At 39.6% G+C, this 24907-nt stretch overlaps 1 protein-coding gene and 1 pseudogene across 1 annotated transcript; one reads left to right on the forward strand and one right to left on the reverse strand.

The window, feature by feature from the left end:
• Positions 1 to 8440: 8440 nt before the first annotated feature.
• On the forward strand, positions 8441 to 14510 carry LOC128029269 (delta-like protein C). The gene is made up of 9 exons (XM_052616943.1): positions 8441 to 8739; positions 8853 to 9083; positions 9180 to 9237; positions 9321 to 9578; positions 9885 to 10246; positions 10342 to 10558; positions 11970 to 12666; positions 12760 to 12874; positions 12979 to 14510. The coding sequence occupies exons 1-9, from the start codon at positions 8689 to 8691 to the stop codon at positions 12982 to 12984; spliced, it is 1995 nt and encodes a 664-aa protein (XP_052472903.1). The 5' UTR covers positions 8441 to 8688; the 3' UTR covers positions 12985 to 14510.
• A 5844-nt stretch (positions 14511 to 20354) lies between these two features.
• On the reverse strand, positions 20355 to 24063 carry LOC128028639 (uncharacterized; annotated as a pseudogene).
• Between the last annotated feature and the right edge of the window lie 844 nt (positions 24064 to 24907).

Here is a 24907-nt window from a genome sequence, read left to right on the forward strand (position 1 = left end):
CTAAATCCAATTTACTTGTATCATTTACTTCAGCAGTCTAACTTGAGCTTTGTGCTATAGAGCTCGGGCGTAGACGTCATGGAATGGTGCATTGTGGGTAACGGCGGCCATTTTAGAGGCATCGCAAAGCAGGTTTGTAATAAGATGATAGCCAGTCTCCAGAAAAAGTTATAGAACGTGACAAAAAAAGTTGCCTATACCTATACGGACAAACTTAATAATGAAGCCAAACAACGCTACTTAAAAAAAAAAGAGGTTGTAGGCGGAATCGATCCCTATGAACACATGAAAGTTTACCAAGCCTCAGTTTCCCTGATAATTTCTCCTACCGGGTCTGTGGAGTGAGCGCTTACACCTCCGATCAATTTAAAAATGTCACTTTCACTTTTTAAAAAGTCACTGGAGGCTTACCTGCAGATCACAAATGGATCTGCAAATTAAACGTGGAGAAAACAATCTTTCTCACTAAGGAAATGTTAACATTAACCAAGCATCAGTGGTGACACACACACACTTATCAGATTCTGCGAGCTATGAAGCTTGTCTATGCGGGTTTGTTACACTTCAGGAGTAATTACTCACCTATCATACTTGCAAAAATCCACTGTTTTCCTCCGGTAGTTCTTTAATCCGGTATAATATTGACGAACATTCACCTCAGACACAACCCACCATTCACCAAAACAAGACGCTTAACTTCCTATTTTGAAGTTCGTTCCAGTTTTTTTATTTATTTTTTTTAAACAAGTTGTTCAAATTTGTTAAATACAGTCAGCACAAAAATATCAAAAAGCAAATTAAGTTCAGGATTGGGTCACAAGAAAATGTTTAAACAAAAAATACAGACACTAAACTGAGTCCCTTACTGGCCAAAAACTAGAGAAAGCTTAATGTGTTTGTGTCTGAGTTTGTGTGTGTGTATGTGAGAGAGAGAGAGAGAGACCATACACAACATGTCTCACCATAACTATGTATAAAAATATTATCGAAGGTGATGGTTTCCCTCCGTACAGCGGCGACCCAAGCCATCTGACGCCTCTTGGTGATTTCAGACACCTTGTGTTTTTTTTCCAAGTAGGAAAATGTTGAAAACTAATATGATTCACGAGGCGTTTGCCCTGTCGATCATGAAACCGATTACAGCAGTTCACAATACAGCAATACTGAACCATTTTCCAAAAAATAATCAAAATTAATTACCAAATGACCAACGTTACCTAATGCCTACTATACAGTACATCTAATTCTGTACCGCGACTCCCACAATGCATTGCGACGTGACGCAACGATCCCGACCTCTATAGGTGATTGTCTTAAGAAATATTTATTGATTTATGCTAATTGAATGTCTCTTCATATCCCAATAGCAATCATTCAGTTAAGTGCTTTAAATGAATTTATATGTATTTACATGTTCTGTGGAAGGCATATGATCAGGTACGTCCAATATTGATTGGCTTTCCTACCTGCCTATCAATGTATGTATTATTTGCATACCTCTGCGCACCATTTGCGCAGACAAACCATTTATGCTGTGCAGACTGAGCGAGAATTGCAGGCAAACATCAACAACTTCACCTTCCTTCATGTTATTGTACATTTACTAACTGTGATATAAAGTTTTCTCACTGGTTAGTTACATTTGATGTAGTAATCTTGTTTCATCTGGTCTGTGAGTGTATATGCGTTCAGGGGGCGCATATACACTCACAGGAGGGTGGGTCGTTCTTTTAGTGCCATCAGGCTAAAGTTCGCATTTTCCGAGATCTCCTACTGCACAACACCACATATATACATTGTGGATAACCTGTCAGAGCGAGCCGATCGATGCTCCAGCAGCATCAGAACGCGCACAATTTGAGGCAATTGAGAGTCACAAAATGCACGGTGTTAAACTTTTGTCAATGTCACACCTTTGCGTTTGACAAGTGCCATTATGGCCTCATGGTAACCTTTGAGTAGCACGAAACCTTTGATTGCTCTCAGCAAAATCAAATCGTGTTACTGAGGAAACTAGCCCAGATGAGATGGTCACCCGGTAAAAATCGCGTTCGGGGGCTAACATGCACGTTACCAGTGTTGCCAACTTCTTTCAATGGAAAGTAGCTAAACCCTGACTTGAAAAGTCGCTAAATGTCGCTAGATGACGTCACACGCTAATTAGCATATTCATGACGTAAGTGCGTCATATTATCTTGCCCTTTCTGTGCTCATGTAATGCATTTTAAGGCAGCTAAAATTTTCAATACAAGTTTTTAATTATTATATTTTAAAGTTTCTGTTGTCCGACAACGGAATTAATATTATAATGAATGAAACGCGGTCCATTAAGACTACATAACCAGCTCTCAAATCCTATTTATGACAATGTCTAATGAAATCACATACATATAAGATTAAGATAATGATTGTACTGTGATTTCGGCTATACTTGTATGTAAAATAGAGTTAGAAGCAACAGAATATATTTTTTAACTGAAAGTGCTGCTCCTCTCTGCTCGCTGAACAGAACAGATGCAGAGAGAGAGAGGCGTGTGCGCACGCTGGGAGGGAGAGAGAGAGAGAGAGAGAGAGAGAGAGAGAGAGAGAGAGAGAGAGAGAGAGAGAGAGCGTGGTGTGAGACAGGGCTGCTGCTTAAGCCCAACATTATTTAACATTTACATCAATGAACTGGCAAGCAGTCTGGAGCGATCCGCAGCCCCTGGCCTCACACTACACAACTCACAGATCAAATGCCTGCTGTATGCAGACGATCTGGTTCTGCTGTCTCCCACTCAACATGGTCTACAGCAGAACCTGGACCTGCTAGAACAATACTGCCAGACCTGGGCCCTGACAGTCAACCTGAAGAAAACCAAAATCATGATCTTCCAGAAAAGATCCAGATCCCAGGGAACACAACACACATTTACATTAGGCACTAACCCAATAACACACACATCACACTACAACTACCTGGGTTTGAAAATCACGTCCACAGGAAACTTTAATCATGCTGTGAATGAACTGAGAGATAAAGCACGCAGGGCCTTCTACGCCATAAAACGGCAATGTCCTATAGAAATCCCTATTAGAATTTGGCTGAAAATATTAGAATCAGTAATTGAGCCCATTGCACTCTATGGCAGTGAGGTGTGGGGTAGGGATGCACGATATTGGATTTTGGCCGATATTCGATATGCCGATATTTTCAAAATAATTTTGGCCGATGCCGATACCGATATCGATATATATATACAAATATATACTGATATATTAACTTTAATTTTAAACTTTAATTTAAAGAGAAATCCATGTATCTCTTCTGTACTGATTCTACCATAAATTTATTATTTTACAAATGTAGACAGACATTCACATCTGAAAAACAGGTCAATTATTTCACTTGGAGAATATCGGTTTGGCTCATCGGCAGAAATATTCATATCGGCCGATACCGATAATGGTCATTTTAAGCTTTTATCGGCCGATACCGATATTGTGCCGATATTATCGTGCATCCCTAGTGTGGGGTCCACTGACCAACCCAAATCAAGATTTCACCAAATGGGAAAAACATCCAATTGAGACCCTGCATGCAGAACTGTGTAAAAATATATTACACGTGCACCAGCACACAACAAATAACGCATGCAGGGCAGAATTAGGCAAATATCCTCTAATCGTAAAGATACAAAAAAGGGCAATTAAATTCTGGAAACATCTGAAACTCAGTGACCCCCAATCATATCATTATAAAGCCCTTCAATACCAAGAGATGAGCAAAGAAAGCAGTCCCCTCCCTCAGCTGATCCAGAGCTTCAGTACTGATGCTTCACTAACATCTACTGATGCTCTGAATCACATCAGAATCAATCAGATTACTGCACAAATCAAACAGAACTACATCACTCACTGGCAAACCCAAACAGATCAACAGAGTAAAATGCGATGCTATCTGACTCTAAAGAGAGAGTACAGTATGGCAGAGTATCTGTACACAGTGTCAGATCAGAAACTGAGGAGCACACTGACCAGATACAGACTCAGCGGACACAAGCTGATGATAGAGACGGGCAGACACAGAAAAACATGGCTGCCAGCAGAGCAGAGACTGTGTTCACACTGTGATCTGAATCAGATGGAAACAGAACTGCACTTCTTAACAGAATGCCCCAAATACACGGACATACGGACAGGGTTCTATGATAAAATACAACAGATCCATCAGACATTTAAAACTCTTCCGAACCAGGAGAAACTGCCGTATCTGTTAGGAGAACACAAGAACTGCTGTGTATTTGCTGCTCAGTATGTGTCTGCCTGTCATGATGTTAGAGAAAACACTCAACCTGCCCTGACCTGATGTTTCCAGCACATGTAGATTATGTTATGCCATATTACTGTGTTGTACTACTTAGATGTATATTTTGCCACTGTAAATCTAATACCATATTCTATTTTATTTTATTTCTAACTTATACATTCACATACAATAATTCACTTTGCACTACATGGTTAAAACTTTTTATATATTTGTATTATTACTATTACTCTTTTTCTTTCTGTAAATACATATGTGCACTATTTGTAAGCAGCCCAGCTGCAACTGCTTTGGCAATACAAATGTACAGTTTTTGTCATGCCAATAAAGCTCACCTAAATTGAAATTGAAAATTGAAATTGAGAGAGAGAGAGAGCTCGTGCGGCAGTGTCGGAGAGTCTCAGAGACTAAATAAGGTCTGTCAAAAAAAAGTCGCTAGATTTGTCGCTAGTCGCTTTTTTGGAAAAAAGTCGCTATGGGGGTCTGAAAAGTCGCTAAATCTAGCGACAAAGTCGCTAAGTTGGCAACACTGCACGTTACTGGTCGCTAAAAAACGCGGAGAAGGGAAAAACCCTCGGCAACAGTGACGTAGCTCAATTCCACAGGAAAACCGCGGACTTGGCAACACTGTCGGAAAGAAAATATATACAACTGTTGGAACTGTTTTCGCTGACCCTTTAAATGAATTCGCCAGTTCCATAGCTTGACCCCAACAGACTGATTCTCAAAGGTGTGAACAATTGGCAGCAAATAAAGTGACGCCTCGGAGCATCAAGCACGCGCAGGAACACCGGGAACCGCGCGTGGGGCACAGCGTGTCGCGCTTCACACCTTGACAGAGGGGCACCAATTCACATTTATGGGTGGGCCTTCTGCCACTGGTTAACACCTCACCATAACTGTCGCCATGTGTCTTTTTCTCTCCCATGTGCCAGTTCTCCCCCCACACGCTGTATCCCAGCCAAAGTGACGGCTCTCACACCGTTTGGATGTTAGACACGTGGATGGGAAAGTGATAAGCACTGGCGCGCAAAGCAAAACATCTTGTGCTTAATTGTGTAAACCGCAAAAGCAGGCAATGAAACAACTGCAGTGGAGACTTTATTACACTTATTAACTTTATTACACTTATTAACGTCCCGGGGGAGAGGGGGTTCGTGTAAGTTTTCTCAATCATTCACCTATTTGAGGAAACATCAGAGATGCCACCATGCGCGTATTTGATTGAGGCAGATGGCTATTGATTTTGTGACTTTCCCCCGCTTTGCCCTCATCACTCTCTTTGTCGAATGGACATAATGAGCACACGACACCTATTTTGCTGAACATGTAGGCCTACCCCGTGCATAGCGCGCATCAACGAGCGTGGGCGCGCAACATGGGACTGGGACAGGTCAAAAAATATACATTTCAAATTTTATATAGGCCCTATGATATGATATGTAAGGCCGCAGATGACTTATTTATGGAGAACATAGCTTATTAAAATGTTATACACTTGTTTATCTTTTAACTTATCATTGTTATAATTTTATGTTATTTATAGCTGGAAAGTCTTTTTTGTGCGCCTTCCACCTGTTATCAATATGTTTTCACTAACAATCAGATTTTAATATCTCTAATCGGTTGGTAGCCTATATCAACATTATATAACTGAATGACATATTATCTCTACCTGTTATATTGTTTAAACCACATAACTTATTTAATTTAAAGTGGATAAATGGATGAATTCAACCAAACGCCAGATTCCAGTTGTTTATTTGCTGATTGTTTACACAGATAATAACTCTTGTTAACATATTCATCCTTGTGTTCACCAGAAGCCAAGAAACCAGATTGTCTAAATAATTGCCCGACAACAAATTAACAATAGCAGCCCTTTCTAACCCCCCTAAATATGGTGCCTTCCAGTGGGCAAAGCGTGCCTGGGGTAAAGATGGGGCCAGCGGAGGCACGCGCTGCTCTCATTGGAATCACAATAGAAAATCACTAAAGCACGAGCAACAGTTTGGATCGCCTCGCATTGTTCGCGCGTGTCTCCTTTGTTTACCCTTAACATGGCCCAGTATAATGAGACAGAAACTTTCTTTAAAACTTAAGTGAACTCAAAATAATTTTTACCTACAGTTCCTAATTTTGAGTTTCTACTCGCGTGTAAAAACATTTCAGCAATTGCTGCTGCATGCTCTAATTTCAGCCTATTAATAAAATGGCATGTAATTTATATAAAAAGGGGTTATTAAAACTTAATTAAAATAATGAAATTAGTGAAGATGATGAGGAATATTGTACTGTATGCATATTATCATGACCTGCACTGTAAAATCTAATAAGTTAGGCTTACTTAAAAAAAGCATGCAAACCGATTGCCTTGAAAAAACTAAGTAAAGTGAAATAGGAATAGTATGTTGTACTGACAAATGCTTAGTTAGTATAGTTAACTTACACAAGAGTTCTAGTAACTAAAAAAGAACTGTAGGGGGTACTTGATCCTTTCATTTAGGTTTACTCATGACTTAGTAAAGATACTCACTGACTCCCAGAATGCATTGCGCAGAATAAATTATGCAGTTGCTTTGTTTTAAAGTTGTTGTTTTTATTTGCAAATTTTATTTGCTGTCTTGTGTCAGCAGTAGCACAACAAAAAGAGGAAATACAATGGCTATAGTTACAATTGATGAATATAAATTAAATTAAATTGTTACCATTGTTGTGATTCACGTGATGAATGTTTAAGTCTGTGTGTGGCTTCAGCATATTACCACTCACTATTTAAGGATTATATAAAAAGCATATCAAGTTATATATGAAAAATAAAGTCTAAAAAAGGTCATTATTAAAAACACACAAAAAAATGCTTTAAAATATAGGTCATTTTATAAAAGCAACCTATTTATTACTTTTAGTTGAAATCAAATAACTCTGATTTCATGATGCATTTCTCCATTAATAGAGAGAAAATTATAGTAACATAAATAAAGTTTCAAGTGCCCAACCATAGGGAATGCTAATCACTATAATGGTGAGCTAAAAAAAAACAACAACCGGCAATTAGCAACATATTAGTGCACTGCTGCCTCTCACTGGTTTATTAATGTCATTGGTTCCTTTGTGGCTACTTGAATATTTTAAGTAAGTGTCACTCAAAACAGTAAGTAAATTGTTTTATTTGCCTTGAAAGTAGCTGAAACTTAATAAAACCTAGCAAGTATAACAACTAAGTAAAGATAACTAATTTAATCTAAGTAAGGTAAATTATTGGATTTTACAGTGTGGTGACAAGGTGTGTTTAGCTACACATAGTAGATCAAGAAGTGCGCAGGTGTAATCATCATACAGCTGTATCGAGAGCCCCCTCCACGAACACGTACTGCACACACTCTTACTCCAGAAAGCAATTATCTGCAATCTAATGCCCTGCGCAACCCCCACCATTTCATCATCTTTACCAAAGACCCACAATCCAAACCCAAAATAACAAAAGAGCCCTCCGGATCTTTCCAGGGCATAATAAAGCGCTTGCCGGTATATCGACTCACACGCGTCAGAACAATTACAGATTTTAGGGCTGAATTAAAGGGGATGTACAAATCCCTTTCCACGATCGGTGACGACCATTCAAGACGAAAAACACCTTTTTTTAGAATATTACATGGCACAGGACATAGGAAACACCAAGTGTGCGTAGTTGGTAAGAATAATTCGAACAAATTGATATAAACCCTCTGCACATCCTTAAATAGCTGACAAGGCACATGTTTAATTACGCCCCAGACATATCTAATTATATTTTAGCATTTATTCCTATAATGTTTAGGAACACAACGTGGAGCAATGTCCAATATTGTGATCTGATTTTTATTATTATTATTAATTTAAAAACGAATGTAATAATGTTAAAATTTAATTAAATGCTGGCTGTTGTCAACATATAACCTACTTTTATGAGGTTTCCAAATGTCCGTGTTAGTATGTAAAGTTTATGTTGTGGTTTAATATCTCTTTTACTATAAAATGGACTTTATAAGTGTCATGATGTTCAGGCACTCATCAGATAAATCCATCAAAGCACATTTATGAGTTTCGCATTGGCCACGCCTCCTCTTGGCTGCTATTTAAACGCAGGCAATATTCCACAAAAGGTAACAGGTCCGAAGTCCCCTGGAGCTAGAAATCTGTTTCTCTTTGCTCTGTATGCTCCAAAATAGACGACATTAAGAATTTTTTTCTTTTGGTTTAAAAATAGTTAAGTCGTTTTGCTTTGAAATCTGATATTTTTAACTGCTTTTCTTTTTTCTTAAATCTTGGGCACCACTACAAACATTCATATCGGACTACTCTCGCAGTCTGCTATCGTTGAGTAGCAGACAGGAAGATCCACAATGGCTCGTGTTTTAGTAACGTGTTTATTAATTGTGTCATCAGCGCATGTGGTGAGTATTTCACACCTGTTATGACACACTTATTGTAAGGCTTTTGTAAGCCGCGTCTTTGAAAAGTGGTTGATTCCCAGCGTCCTAATATTAGTCCTGTTTTATTCCCAAAGGCGGAATCATCCGGAGTGTTTGAGTTGAAAGTGCACTCTTTTACTAGTGCAAGCAGTGTATGTAAACGGTCCAGGGACTGCCAGATCTTTTTCCGCGTTTGTCTGAATCACCCACAAGACATACTACCAGAGCCGCAGTGCCATTACGGCACTGGAAAGACAGGACTGTTCAACGCAGACTCCGTCTCCAGCAGTGCGCATATCCGTTTGCCTTATAATTTCAAGTGGCCGGTGAGTAACACAAATTCTACTCATTATCAGTTCACATTTAAGTATGTATGCACATATAATGCAGGTAATATTAAACAGAATTTTCTGGCATTACAGGCAATCGTCTCGTTGATAATCGAAGCCTGGAACGCAGAGTCCTCTGACCAGTCAACAAGTATGCGCCCTACTGTTGCTTCACCCACAACAGTATTTGTTACCTCTAGATCAATATGTTTACTAATGTTTTATTTAATCCAGAAAACATCAACAACATGGTCAGCCGTTTGGCCACCAAAAGAAGACTCGCCATCAGCGAGGACTGGTCCCAGGACGTGCACGTCGCAGAGCAAAGCCAGCTGCGCTTTTCTTATCGTGTTGTGTGCGATGAATTCTACCATGGCGAGGAATGCTCGGTTTTCTGCCGCCCACGGAACGACGCATTCGGCCACTACAACTGTGACGACGCTGGTAACATAATTTGCCTGCCTGGATGGAAAGGCGACTTTTGCATGAAACGTAAGTGTATTTGAATGTTGTTGGCGCTTGCATAAAAGAACAATCGCGGGAAAATAAGTAAATAAATAACGCGGGCAAGTTCAAAGGCTCCTTGCGGGCTCATAAAACTTTGCTTTTGTTTACTGTAATAATAGAAGCAAAGAGCACAATTTAATAAGCACGCGCTAAAACCTATGTTTCTTTTGTGTGCGTCCCAGCTGCTTAGTTTAGTAATTAATACTTGATTTGCCTGAGCCTCCATAAGGGGGGTTGTTTTATAATGCCCATTCTAATGTCCCCCTTTCTCTCCCTCTTCTTTTTAAACAGCCATCTGCTTGTCTGGCTGTATCGAGGAGCACGCTTCTTGTGAGGCCCCTGGTGAGTGCAAATGCCGCCTTGGGTGGCAGGGCCCCCTCTGTGACGAGTGCCAGCGATACCCAGGGTGCCTGCATGGCACCTGCAACCAGCCCTTTCAGTGCACTTGCAAGGAAGGCTGGGGGGGTCTGTTCTGCAATGAGGATCTGAATTTTTGCACCAATCACAAGCCTTGCAAGAACAACGCCACCTGTACCAACACCGGCCAGGGCAGCTACACCTGCATCTGCAAGCCTGGCTTCAATGGCGAAAAATGCGAGTTTGAGACCAACGAGTGTGACAGCAACCCATGCAAGAACGGAGGCAGTTGCAATGTAAGCAACCGGTTGTGACACTACTATCTACAGTCTTGTTCTTTCTTGTCCTTGGAGCAGGAATTTTAATGGCTTGTGCTTCTTCTTCTTCTTAGGATTTGGTGAATGATTACACCTGCACGTGCCCTCAAGGATTCTATGGGAAAAACTGCGAGGTCAGCGGTATGGCCTGTGCCAACGGGCCCTGCTACAATGGAGGGACCTGCACGGTGAAGGGATCTTCTGGCTACTCCTGCCTCTGCCTTCCTGGTTACATGGGCTCCAACTGTGAGAAGAAAAACGACCGATGCAGCAGCAACCCCTGTGCTAATGGTAAGCATATTTTTCCCTTATCTTTACTCATAAATGCAAAACATTCCAATGTCATCCCCACCATCAAAATGCTGAACCTTCAGTTTTGTTGTTTTGAGATGCATCCACTGTGCGTGACATACTACTCTTGCATGATATAACAGACGCCAGAGAGGCTTTTACACTGATATGAATGGCGAGATAGAACTGTCATAAAGCAATGGACTTGCTTTCCCATGGGTTATGATTACTAGCCCTGGTTTACACCCTTGCCATTATTAGCTGTGTTTCCACAGTCAGACCAAAAGTGAGGGTCCCAGTGCATGCTAGGGCCAGTTGTGCTTCCACTGTCACTTCCGGGGCTTGATCGTGCCTCATCGTTGCTTCCTCGGGGCCAACAGCCAGGGATTTTTGGCCCACCTTGGGCCTAAGCGGGCCAACTGGGTCTAGAGGAGTGGTTATGCTCAAAGGTGGAGTTTATCCAAGTTAGGAGATGGTTTTCATATCAAGCTACCAGCTAAAATCAGCATTTAAAAGATTCATATTTTTTTAAAACCATTTCAAAATGAACCTTCAGACATCAGTGAGTGTCTGGAATGACATACAGTTGAGATCCAATAGGAATTCTGTTCTTTGTGTGAAAAAAATGTAATAAATGCGATGCCAAAGGCTACGTATGCTAACCTTCAGCCTTAATAATAAATACACATTATTCTTATGGAAATACCAAAGACCGCTGAAAGAACTTAGACAAATCATATATGATTAATCGTGTATTTATTTGGTTTCTTGTGTTTTTGTTGATATCAGACTTCTGCATCTGCTTGTGTAATACATTTTATATCCGTTTAATAACTTAATAACTCACAATTACTCTTGAGCTCCCTCTGTTGTTTTGCTGGATGGATAACAGTGTAGTGAGACAGGACAGTGCCCAAACATCTTCACATTATATCATTTCATGGAAAATTAATATAAAGTCTCATTCTTTCTAAAGTTGAAACCTGGCTTTATCAATGTTTTTCTAATGTGTTATACGTGTATGCCTTTAGACTTAAATGGACTGAGTTGTTTTGTACATTTCTGTGATCACAAATAAATGAAGCAGCCGCAACTGAACAAGTAGGCCTATGTGTTTTCTCTTTTTATGTGGAATAATTATACATATTAGTTGGATTTAGCATCACTGTTGTTCACGTTTGACACAACTTTAAAAATAACTGTCACTGTAACTTTTTTTTCATAAATTATTGGTAAAATGTAGATGCTGGAGTTCGTTTTGAGATAGTTTTCATAAATGTTCCTTTCGCTGGTGAAATGGTGATGTTGTGTGACGTTTGCTTCAGAGAGGTGTGTTTTTAGAGTAGCGTTCCCTCATTATTAGGCTAATGCTTTAATATGGTTCCCTTATGTTTTTTTTTTTTTTTTAAAGGTGGCCAGTGTCATGATACGGGAAACGGACTGATATGCAGATGCCGCCCCGGCTTCTCAGGCTTGCGTTGCGAAATCAACATTGACGACTGCGCAAACAACCCTTGCCAAAATGCTGGCACCTGCGTGGATGGAATCAACGGCTATACCTGCACATGCACGCTTGGTTTCTCAGGGAAAAACTGTGCTGTGCGCTCTGACGACTGCAGCCTCATGCCTTGCGGGAATGGAGGGACCTGCTACACCCATTTATCTGGGCCCTTCTGCCAGTGTCCACCAGGCTTCATGGGCACACTTTGTGAGGATAAAGACGAGCCTACTGTGGCCAGCTCTCCTCTTCCAGCGGCCTTGGTGGTCTCATTCATTCTAGGCCTCATCACTCTTACCCTAGTGGTCTTTGGCGCCGTTGTGATCCTGAGACAGATGCGACGAGGCCAAAAAATCACCTCCACCACCGTGTGCAATGACTTGGAGTCCATCAACAACAGAGTCCCTTTGACCACGGCTTCAACTTTAGGCAGAGAAAAGGAGGCCTTGCTCATTCCTGGCGGTCCGCCATTTAAGGTGTGCAATAAAGATGTGGCTCTCAGATCCACAACCGTAGACAGTCTTTCCAATGAAAAATCGAATTACAAGCAGAAGATGGTGGACTACAATATGAGCATTGACGAAAAACCCACAAACAGCAAACTAGACTTGTACGTTCCTCTTCACGTCTCATTTTATTTTGGCTTTTTATTTCACTGACATCAATGTGCAAAACTAACACTGATGTGTTTTCTTCATTTCAGGAAAAACTCTGAATCTACATTGCTGGTTCCACCACTGAACTATCCAAAAGAGGGAGTGTATCACCCTGTGTACATCATTCCTGAACACATAGAGCAATGCGTATTTGCTACTGAGGTAAGCATTTTCAGACATTGTTTTAAGTTCCTTCATTATTTATCATGATTTCAGTGTGATGCTTTTAAAGAACACGTGTTAATGGTTTTTCTGTTCTTTCTCAGGTTTAACAGTATTCTTCAATCTGGAGCACCTCAATCACCAGCGGGCCTGACCCGAAAATGTTTACAGTCTTAAACGACAAAAGGAAGGCGTTAAGAGAGCATATATTATATCTACATTATATTATTTATTTATTCATGCTGCTGAGTAAAAGGACTACTTCTTGTTATGGACGATGATTCTGCGACGACAAAGCAAAAGACTTGAAGACTTGAGGAACAACTTGCATTATTTGCACAATATCTTTTCCTTTTTTAATTTTTTGTTAAATGACCCGAATACAATTTATATATATATATATATATATATATATATATCATTATATTTAACATTTACATAAAGACCAAGAACTCTCTGGAAGAGCTGGGCAGAATCAAGGATTTGTTCATCCCAGAAGCTTTGAAAAGGAAGAAAACAGGCATCCTGAAGTTCATCTCACTCTGTGAATCACATGAAGCCCAATCAATCAGTCTTATGGGTTGAGGAGGTGCAACTGAAGGATCTGGAACTGTGACCGTGGAGTATTTAACATTTTTTGGGATATATTTCGAAATGCTATTTATAGACGGATCTGTGATGAGAAGCAATCAAAGTTATTGAAACAAGCTGTTTTGGCTGTAAAAATGTCTTCAGAATCTGCAGTTTAATATGACTGTGATTTTACTTAGTGCCTACAATGGATTTGACTATCAGTGACGTGGACTCAAACCAAACTCAATCTTAATAAAGTGCCTCATCTTTCAATGTGTTATAACTCAACGAAAAAAGGTACTCATTAGAAACACTGAAAAAAAAAATTCTTGTATGTATTCCGACAGAAAATGTTTGGATTGACTTTGACACAAATCGTTTGACCAACAGTGCACGATGGATGTCGTTGCATACAGCTTTCATCCCGTCAACATTCACTTCTGCTAAGCTATTTCTGACAATCCCAAGGCTCAAAAGTACCAGTTGGTTCAAACTGAAAGCCTCATCATTGTCAAGATTTCCTGGTTTCGAGAATCTCTGCATTAGGGTCTTTTTCAAAAAGAAAAAAAAGTAAGATCAAGATTCTTAAGAGTAGATTTTTTTTCATTTCTTTCCTTTTTTTTTCTTCTTCGTACATGGCATTTGTTTGTTTCTTTAATTTTTGAAACCATTTATACCAAATAGATACTTTTATATTTTATACAGCCTTTCTTAATTTAACAATGCAATATTGTACAAAATTTTGAGATATTCCTGCTATTTAATTGGAATGTAAATCATTTGTATTTATGAAAGATAAATGCATATATGTTTATGTATTGTTCATTTTGTCACAAATTCAAAAATATATATTTTTCATACAATAAATCCTGAAATAATTTACTTTGTATTGAATCATGACTTATTTTCTTTCAAGACTGCTGAGATAATACTAAGATGGATATATTCAGTTTTTAATTTTAAACAACTACCTATAGTATGAATGCAACATCCTAAACAACTTGTAACACCATTTATAAATCAATGTTTGATTACTATTAAAAAAATAAATTATCTAGACAACTGTCTTGAACCATTATTTAGTAAAATTCATAAGAAAGCCTTCCAGTATGCCCCTTACTAATCCACTATTGAGTAAATACTGTGAGCTTTTGTTGTTGTATGACTAGTTTGGTTCTGAGATATGCTTAGTATATCTGTTCAAAACAGTGCAGATGAAGCCAGAGAAAATTGTGAAGGGTTATTAATGGTCCTCGGACAGGATCACCTGCCATTCACCCCAACTCTTCCTCTTCCATTCAAAGAGAGAAGCTGAGACTTGAAAAGGGGGAGGGAGGCCTCAGCCGCTCATGTGTGCTCATTTTCTAGAACAGGAAAGATCATGAGCATTTATGTAACTTTTCTGTTTACGCAACATTCTATTTGTGAACTAAAAACATACTTTTATTCAGCAAAGAAACATTAAATGTATAAAAATCAACTGCAAAGACTGTTTAAAATTATATTTCAAATTAATGCAGTTATTTTGAATGTACTTGTTGGAAAAAATATTTTATAACACACATATATATATATATATATATATATATATATATATATATATATATATAAACTTGTGTTTACAATATGTCTGCTTGATTTTAAAACTGATAGGAAAGTCTCCATCTGAAAGTTTACACTCCTTTCATACTCTTCATTCTCTCTCTCTCTTTCTCGCTCTCTCTCTCTCTCTCTCTCTCTCTCTCTCTCTGCTCATCGGTCTTGTTTTCTGTTTGCGGGAGTCTTAAAATATTTTTTCTGTGCAAGTACCTGTGGCTGAGCTAACTGGTCAGAGTGACGTTAGTCGCAGCAGGAGCAAAATATGTTTGCAAGGTTTAGAGGTTCCTGTGTGAGGTCATGGATGAGGAAGAGTCGATTTTCCCTACTGGCTTATACTGTATTAAATTGAAAGAGAAAGAAAAGAAAAAGCGATTAGATTTCAGACAGCGATAAGGACCTTTGCACTGAACATCAGTCAATGTTTAATGTTTAATGTTGTCAATGTTTAACTTTTAAACTTGTCGTTCTCTTACTTTGTATGGTCAGGGAGTGTCAGTGGATTAACCCACATCATACTAATTCTGTTTGTGATGGTGATAAGGCTGCATGTTTAACTGCTTTAGCATTCTTATGCCATGATGTACCAGAAGTGCAACAGGTTCTCAGTGTCCAACTTTGGTCACTTAAAAGATATTGCTTACTTATGAGCTTTTTGGAGAGCAGCAGTATGTTTGAACTGGTTATATGGCAGAGTGGCCATTAACCCGCTAGTCATGTGTAGACAGACCTTCAGACTGACGGCTGAATGTTTGGAATCCATGGCAACTTTCTTTGGCCAAGGCCTGCCCATGAGGTCATTTGACTGACATGTCAATTAACCAATCACAGTTTGTTTAATTCAGTGGCCCGTTTTAGGGTGTGGAAATGTCGCCACAATAGCAGACTGGTGTGTAAAACTCTTTAAGGATTCTGTTCTGCGAAGTTTAAAATTTGTACATACTTTTGAGAATCCAGCATTTAGTTGATCCTGATAAGTGCTCATCATCAGTAGTAAACACGACTGCTTTCTTCATTCGTAAGGGGGTTTGGCAGCACTGCATCTTTGTTTCCAGGTGGAACGTTAAAGAACGTGAAACATGTCTCGCGGAAATCCTGTAGAATTCAATCCAATCCGATGACGACTTGGACACTCCTGAAGTGTTTCCACTTTTGTGTGCAGTATGCATCAGTCGTTCAGCCAACGGTCCGTGGGCGTGATGTCTGAGGCTACGAATACTAACCCGCTAACAAGAGACTATGCACTAAAAAGGCATGTTAGTGCATGATAAGAGAAAGTAAGTTTGTAGTATAAAGGCCAGTTCATAACCAAGAATCAACTATTTTCGCATTCACATGAGCACACAAAAATGCGAATTTTATTAGAGAAAAAAATTATACACTGGATAACATGGCGTACACCACATGTACACAATTTCAATCACTTCACTACTACAAGCCAGTAGAGATGACCTGGCATTTACTATATATTAAGTGCTCAATGTATGTGCATTCATCAATATATGTGAATAAAAGCCTAAGTTAAATCAGTTCATAAACTAATCATGTCTCTTCAGAAGAACGACATTTCCAAGTTCAAACAGTTTAAAAGAACATGATGTCATACTGCTTAATTATAATATTTACAACTGTAAACACTTCCTTATTAAGACTTGTTATGCAAAAGAACACCAGCTTCCAGTCATTGCCTGCAGTGAAGCAATATTATTATCCACTGTAATCACTGTAAAACATAAAAAGCAAAGGAAGGCAGAAGCAACAACTAAAGACTAGAAGTAAGCTGTAAAGGGGAGAATCAAGACACACCTGTCATCACTACATCATTGCTGATTTCACCCTTCTTCCTTCTTTTCATGACCCTGCGAACCCCGTCTGGGGTCTTTCCTTTGAAACAGAGAGAGGAAACCAACAATTCACGCACATGCTCTGAAAAGACAGTTGCAAATCCCGGTGAAACACATATTCTCTTTTATTTCTTGATGGACAGTGACTAAGAATTACACATGGTGACAATATGGATATTTTACATAAGCCTGTTTGTTTGAGCATCCTGGCCAGCAGAACACAGCAAAACTGGCTCAACCAACATTGGGAGTGTGGTTGTCTGTCTGTCTGGCCAATGAGAGATGAGGGGACTGTTTCAGAAACTTGTTTGGAAAGAATCATTATTTTAGCAATTCTGTTTGGTGTTGCTAGAAAGTAAACACTTTTAAGATTAATCAAATTTTGAAGCATTATTACACTGTTGATATTATGGGTGTGACTTTAAAAAAGTCAATTTGATACTTCAGTACTTAAATTATGCTATAGCGTATTGTAATGTGTTTGTTTGTGTGTGTGAGCCCTATAAGGGGTTTATTGTAAACAATTTTATCAATTGAATCAATTCGAATTTTTTGAAAGCTTTGTATGAATTTATGACTTGTGTGTATTTAGTATTGAACTTCCAGAAATGATGCTGTCAAAATTCCCATATATGTGGAATCTGCAAACTGGAATTCATTGGCTGAACTTCACCGTGAATGAATCACTTTCTTGACTGTGGTTTTAGTTGTTATGGATCAAATGAAAGAGGACAATAAAACTTTGCAGTAGACCCATTACCAAACACAAACAAGTTGTGGTAAGAATGACACTCCACCTGCTCCTCCACTCACAAGTCTGATAAATATCAGCTACACCCTGATCTAACCGCCTTCTTTCATTTTACTGTAAACCCTTGGGTCTTCGGTTACAAAAAGACATGCATGATTAGAACTAAGGAAACTGTTTATGCAGAGTCCATTGGTATGTTTCTGTAAATGTATAAGAGTACTGGCAGAGGCAGAGTGAGAGGTCGGGATAATGGGGGGTATATATTAAGAGAAGTTTGTCAATCTAGGATTAAAGTTTGCCCACAAATCCTTCCATCTTAACTTCCTGTTTACTGAGTATATATAGGTCTTGACATGGGAAGGGAAGTGGACCTTATTCTGGCACACTCATCACTCCAAGGCCCCTATTCTTTCCTTTGGTGTGAGGGGGAAATGGTGCATCTTCCTGACCACACACCCTCAAACACACACATGGTGGTTTCATTTGGTTTGGAAAAAGGTTCATACAAATTCAAGAATGTCTTAATTCAGGTACACGAAAATGTCATGTGGTCTAACCATCAAGTAATAAGGATATATGTAACATAAATTGTAACATTGTACTTACACCCTGAATAATTAAAAAAAATTTTTTTTTTTAAGGTATTTAAAAAAAAATACAATGAAATATTAATCACATAATATTTATATTCGGGGAGTTGCACCACATGACATTTTACAGCCTGAACCGACTTTTCCTTGTCATGAAAATCTCAAATGATCCAATATTTTAAAAGACTTATTAATAAATAAATAAATAAATAAATAAATAAATAAATAAATAAATAAATAAATTCCCTGCACAAAATCCACACTTGCAAATGTTTATAAATGTATGCACTAACAACATTTCAGGCACAGTTGTGAGTGGAATAAATCTATAAACATTTGCAAGTGCGGACAGTGTGCAGGATTTGTTCTTTTTTGGAAACAGTTTTTTTTTTTGGGTTTCCTATGCAACTGTCTATTACCTACAGTTATGCGTAGTGCCATTTTTGATTAAAAGGGACTCATTAAAGAAATAAAATTATTAGGAAATTAATATGGTTTTCTTTTTAAAACAATGTAATCTTTTAGAAATCCACACGAACACATTTTGTAATTTTGTATCCTTTATAATACCTTTTCATCCTTTATAAATAAATAAATCCTTTAATTATATAAGTTTGAGATCAGTAATATTTTCATTAATACTTTTTTCATCAAGAATGCATTAAACTGATCAAAAGAGACATTTATACTGTGGCAAGATCTCTATTCCAAATAAATGTTGTTCTTTTAAACTTTCTAAAGAATTGCTAATAAAGGATAATAGAATAGAAAACATTTACTTGTTACAATTAATTGTAATCTTTTTTTTTTATGGCTTCTATTGCATTTTTTATCAAAAAATAAAAACAAAAACAAAAAACAAATGCAGACTTGCTGAATATAAGTAAATCCTTTCAAAAACATTACTAAATCTTTCTGACCCCAAATATTTGAACAGTATATAATGATTTAATTTATATGGCTAAAGTGCATTACTTTGTCATGTTGGTGGTGTGGATGTAGTGTTGTCTGCACTGAGACATGGTGAGGTCAGGGTTTGACACCGCCCTCCACGCCAAAGGTCAGAACAAATAGGAAGTGTCCAACACAAATATAGGTCCCACTGACAGAGTGGACTTTTTGGAAGGGATGTGAAGGGGAGGAAAGGAAAGGGAGTGTGTTAGGGCTGGGGCTATGATAGTGGGCAATAACAAAAAAGAGAAGAAAAAAAAAACATACCACAGCGAGAGTCAACAAAGCTAATTTCAAAAGAAAACAAGAGACCCTTCCTTCTCACTGTAATTAGTGCCACAATCTCGATGCACACTTACAGCGCAAATCACAGCAAAACAAGTGCATGTCTCACATCAAACTTAAGGGAAAAAAAAACTAATGAACGATCACTGGATTTCCTGCTATTGTATCAGAGGGAAACAAGTGAGTCAAAGGTGCTTATGTGCACTTCTGATATGTATGAGGAATCAGATATCAACCAAAACAAAATGAACCCCACAGACTCATATCGAAAGAAAAACCTCTGAGACATTTCTTCAATATAAATAGTCATGAGGGTGAGTAAACAATGACAGATCTTTCATTCTGTCATTCAGTTGTCTTCTGTCATTGTTGCCAAATTTGTTCCCATTTCCAGCAAAGGACAGATAGAAAGCTTCTTGTCTGCTTTGCAAGCCTGAGAAAAAGCAACGGCAATATAAACTCCCACATAAATAAAATCCAGAACACTGGGAGGATACAGACCGAGAACACTATCCCCCCACACACCTCCCCTCCAGACCCAGTGCCAAGAGAGGGACTTTCGTTGGGGATGGAGGGGTTGGTAAATCAGTGATTGCCAATTATGGAATTGATACTGTCTCCTTACATTCTCCCTGAAGAATTATGAGCTCTCATGCTTTTCTTTCAGTTTGTCCAACACTATGACAATGCCTCATTTATGCATGTTTTTATAGACTTAAATCAAATGGAATTATGACTTTAGCAATATTTAAGTTTGGGTCTGTATATGACAGGGTCAGTTATTCTGAACAGCTTTAATGGCATATTAGGGATCTTCTTACAAAGTTGAATTACCCTAAAGAAGTAGAAGATCTGGTAGAAGGTTTCTGGTTTGGTATTACTAAGTGTCAGAGAGAAATGGCTTGCAGGAGTCATCTGCCGAGCATAAATCGTTGCAATGGTTCTGGCTGGAGAGTTTTAGGGGTGATCTGTGTGGTGGATAGGTTCTTGGGGGAGGCTGGTTGTATCCTGCAGGCTGCTCCCCCCTGACCCCGGGCAGTGTGGGAAAGAGAGTATAGGGAACTGGCGTGACCAGGGAAATTAACACAGATGACTCTAGCAGACCTGGACAAACACCTGTCCTCCTCCTCTCTTCACCACAAAGATTTGTGTTTTTGAGGTTTAACTTTGTGACATACAACAAAAGCTTGACATGTCACACATCTTTGGAAAGCTGAGATTCTTGTGATTTAAATTTGATTGTCTTTATCAGACTGCCAACAAGGATTCATGCTTTGATCCCATTGTGTTTTCTGGCTAAAAGCTCCTAGCTACATTCATCTGCAGGCATCTGTTTAAAAAAAAAAAAATGTAGGCGGAATGTTTTTTTTTTTTTTTGTATGTTCAAAGTTCTTTTGCTCAATAGTAGTAAGACTTACAGTGAGACTCTAAGATGACACCGCGCTTTGTTTCTAACCAGAAGAAACATCAGAGTGTCACCTTTTAAAACAGACCAAAACCATACATATACACCAAATGGTTCAAGAGCAGCATGCAATTTACTTTGGGTATGCCTTTCTTTTGGCATTTTAGGCAACTTTTATGAGACAATTTTTTTCTGCGCCTTCTTGTGCTTTAATGAACAAATACATACAGAGATACGTCAAAATACCCATCTTGGTGGGTAACTCTGTAGCTTTAACAATGATTAATATATATTGAATTTATATACTGGAGAACAGAAGTACAGGTCGACAGCCCCCCCCCTTTTTTTTCCTTGCTATGCTATCAAAAGTAGAATCGTAAAATTTAACTGGTATCTAAAATTTTACATTTTACATCTCCCAGTTCTTTTGGGCAGCAGCTCAATATGTGCTCCAGTGAACTCCTCTCTGGCAAATTGGGCACAATGGTGTATCAATCAGGCCCCATCAGAAGAGATTGGAAGGACTGGGGAGGACATCATAGACAGACTGAACCAGGAATTTGATCCGGTGTGGCTCAGACTTCCACAATTCTGTCCATGATATCTTCCGGTCTGCCACCTGCTTCCATCGGGTCCATGCCTCCTGCTGCCGTATCCTTACTGTCCTACTGCAGCGGGCTTCTTCCACCCCAGCTCGGACCTCATCTTGGATCAGCTGTCGCCTTTCCTTTCCCTGGGCCTTGTTAAAGCGAGGTCTTGGATTCCTGCCCGTCCAGATGCCACTCCCCCCACCAGCTACTGCCTGTTGGGCCTTCCACTTCCTGCGGGTTCTGACCTCTATGCCTGCCAAAGAGACATTGCTGTCACTGGAGTCTGTGGACAGTAGCACCTCTCTTGATCAGGTTACCATAAACTCTTCCTTCAGACTGCTGAAGGGCAGTTTTAGCTTGTTCTTCCTCTCGTACAAGGCAATATCACTGAGGCTTTGTGGTAGGCCTAACCACTTCCGTAGGGAACAGCTGACTTTCCTCTTGAAGCATTCAACAGTGGTTATTGTCATGTCATTGACCAGCAGTGGCCAAAGCAGTCGGGGCAGGATGCCATGCTGCCAGATCCCGACTTTATATTTACCTGGCAGACCTGACTTGTCCACAGCCGTCAACCAGATTCCCAATTGTTTAGTGGTTGTCTGGAGTGATGCAGTGTCCTTCAGGGTGCAGTCATAAATCTTGCCCAGACTCTTGACTGTTTTTTCTCCAACAGATGGTATCTGAATGCCTCGAAGTGGAACTGGTCTGTAACCTTCCCTTTCTTCACCAGAGGGACCTGGTCTTGGCTGGCTTAAATTCCATCCAGGCCCAGTTGATGAGATGCTCGATGCTCGAGATGTTGTCATCGTTAAATCATCCATCAATGCTCTGATGGGGGGCTGCCGTATACCTGATTTGGAATGTGGTACTCTGCACTCCACCTCTGCTGACTCTACCAGTATGTTCATCACCAAGGCAAACAATATCATGGAAATAGTACATCCAGTGATAATGCCCTTCTCAAGCTGATGGAATGCAGATGTTTACGCTCCAGATGTGACTCTCAGACTGAAAGACTTGTAATAATCCAGCATTAGGTTCTTGATCTTGTCTGGAACGTGATGAGAGTCAAGTGAGGTTTCTACCAGCCTATGTGGGATTGACCCATAGGCATTAGCGAGATCAAGCAAGAGGACTGCAAGATGCCCTTTTCCTTCACATGCCTCATGTAACAGCTGGGTAACAACTTCTGTATGCTCAATGAATGCTGGCATCTTTGGGACTCCGCCCTTCTGCACAGAGGTGTCTATGTATGTGTTCCTCATAAGGAACTCCATCAGGTCCATCAGATGACCTTGATTAGTTTCCATAACCTCTTCAAGAGTCTATGGCACCTCATATAGATGACGTACAGCACTCCACTCGGGCCCAGTGCTGAGCTGGTTCTAGCAGCTTTGATGACTTCTTCAACTTCCTTCAAAGTTGGCTCCATAGTGTTAAATTCCAAGGTGGGTTCCGGCGGGCTTATCAACATTTTGCATAGCCCAAACTCTTTGTCTCTTGCGCGGTCACTGTAGGTGGTACTGAGGTATTTGTTAACATCTTCTTCAGTGCACGCAAGATGGACACTTCTTTTCTGCCCGAGGATCTTCTTCGTAAAACCAAACGGGTTAGAACTGAAGGCGCCACGTTTCCTGGCTCTCTCCTTGCCCCATCCTCCTATGCCACTCTGCTCGCTGGAGTGTGGTTAGTCTTGTCCTCAGGCTGTGGTGGAGTTCTGGCAGACCAGCCTTTTCCTCCTCCCTTGTCTTCTTAAACTGCCGTCCGAGCATTCTAAGCTCACTCTTTAACTGGCTGGTCAGCTGTCGTTCCTTAATGCCGAACCTTTCAGCTCCGATGCTGATGATCATTGTTGTCTGCAACTTCTGGTCTGAATCCCCCCTCGCAGTAGCTTCAAGGACTTGGTCCAGGTCTTCATCCAACTGGAGCCACTCTCTTCCTTGTTGGCAGCAGGCCACTTGACCCGGTGGTGTTCGGAATGCCTGACAATGGGTGGAGCTTGTTTGGCTTGGAGGTTCTGGGCACTGCTTATGGGGTGTGCAGGTTCTGGGCACTGAGCCAAACTGACATTGGATGTTTCGGGTCTCACAATATCATACACTCTCTTAATTTCAAGCATCTTGAGGGCCCTGATGAATGACCGGCCGACAAATCCTCTGCACCCTTTTATTGCTTAAAACTCAAACACATCTTCAGTGATGTATCCTGGGTTCAATGGGTGTTTCGGGTCTCACAACATCATACACCCTCACCCAGGCGACCCAACCAGGGTTGATCAGACCCTGGCTTGTGTCTGAGTTGCTTGTATGATCCACGGATCGCCCCGCTCGCCCAGGCTTGCTCAACCATCCACATCTTTCCCTGCGATCTTGAAAAATGAGGACAGGACTGCAGCCAACCACGAATCAAAGAAAAAAGGAAATACGTCAAATGTTGGAAATCACTGTCATTAGCTGAATATCACTCCTCCCTGTATTCCTTTTGATTGCGTGATCAGCAATATCTTGTACTTTATCTCCAAAACTGCTGAACAAGCTTAAATAGAATTCATTGTTACAGAGTAAGTTCTTAAAACTCAGACAGCTCCATCGACTTCACAATGGAGTCCAGTGTGGGAAAGGAGGCAGAGGAAGGAAATGGGTTTCAGTCTCACTCAGAGAGAGAGAGCTATGATAAGCATCTACCGAGGGAAGCAGGAAGCTTTTCCGTGGGGGAAATACGTTGAAGAACAGCTTGGACTGACCCCTGTGCTGGATCCCGAAACTGGGTATTCCAGTCTGACCAACCCTCTGACCAAAACGATACATGGAGTTCCAAAACGAAAGTTCAGGGGAAGCGAGTTCATCTTATTTGTCAATCAGACACATAACTTATCTCACAGAGGTGCGGTGTTAGCAGTTTGATAGCCAAAAGTAGCTTGACTGCAGCTCAGCTGTAAAAATAAAAATAAATGTCCTTTTCCAGTAACGAGCTACTTTCCATATAAGTACCTACGTAGCTACTTTAGTTAGCGAGCAGAGGTAATACTCAGTCAGCTCATGAAAAATACTAATTCTTTCATTTTTCTCAGTCACTGGTAATCTGATTTATTTTGCAGAATCATTTGTTGACATCAATTTGGGTCCTACTGATAAACATGGAGAAACGTACATATTTTTGTAGCGATATACACAATATTATTAAAATAACTTTACCAAATGATATACTATTTAGGTAAATACTGATGTTAATTACAATTATGGTGTTTTCTTAGTCAAGTTTTGTAGTGATATTTAGTGTAAAAGCCTTTATGTTTAAGTATATCACTTATATTTAAGTATATCACAGTATATTTTGCTATTTTTATATTTTCTTGTTTAGATTTTTAATTAGCTTTATTTTAATTTCAGTTATAGTTTCAGTACTTAATCTTTGTGGACATTTTTTATTTAATATTTTTTATTTCATT

Source organism: Carassius gibelio, chromosome A15, assembly GCF_023724105.1.
Source record: "Carassius gibelio isolate Cgi1373 ecotype wild population from Czech Republic chromosome A15, carGib1.2-hapl.c, whole genome shotgun sequence".
NCBI lineage: Eukaryota > Metazoa > Chordata > Actinopteri > Cypriniformes > Cyprinidae > Carassius > Carassius gibelio.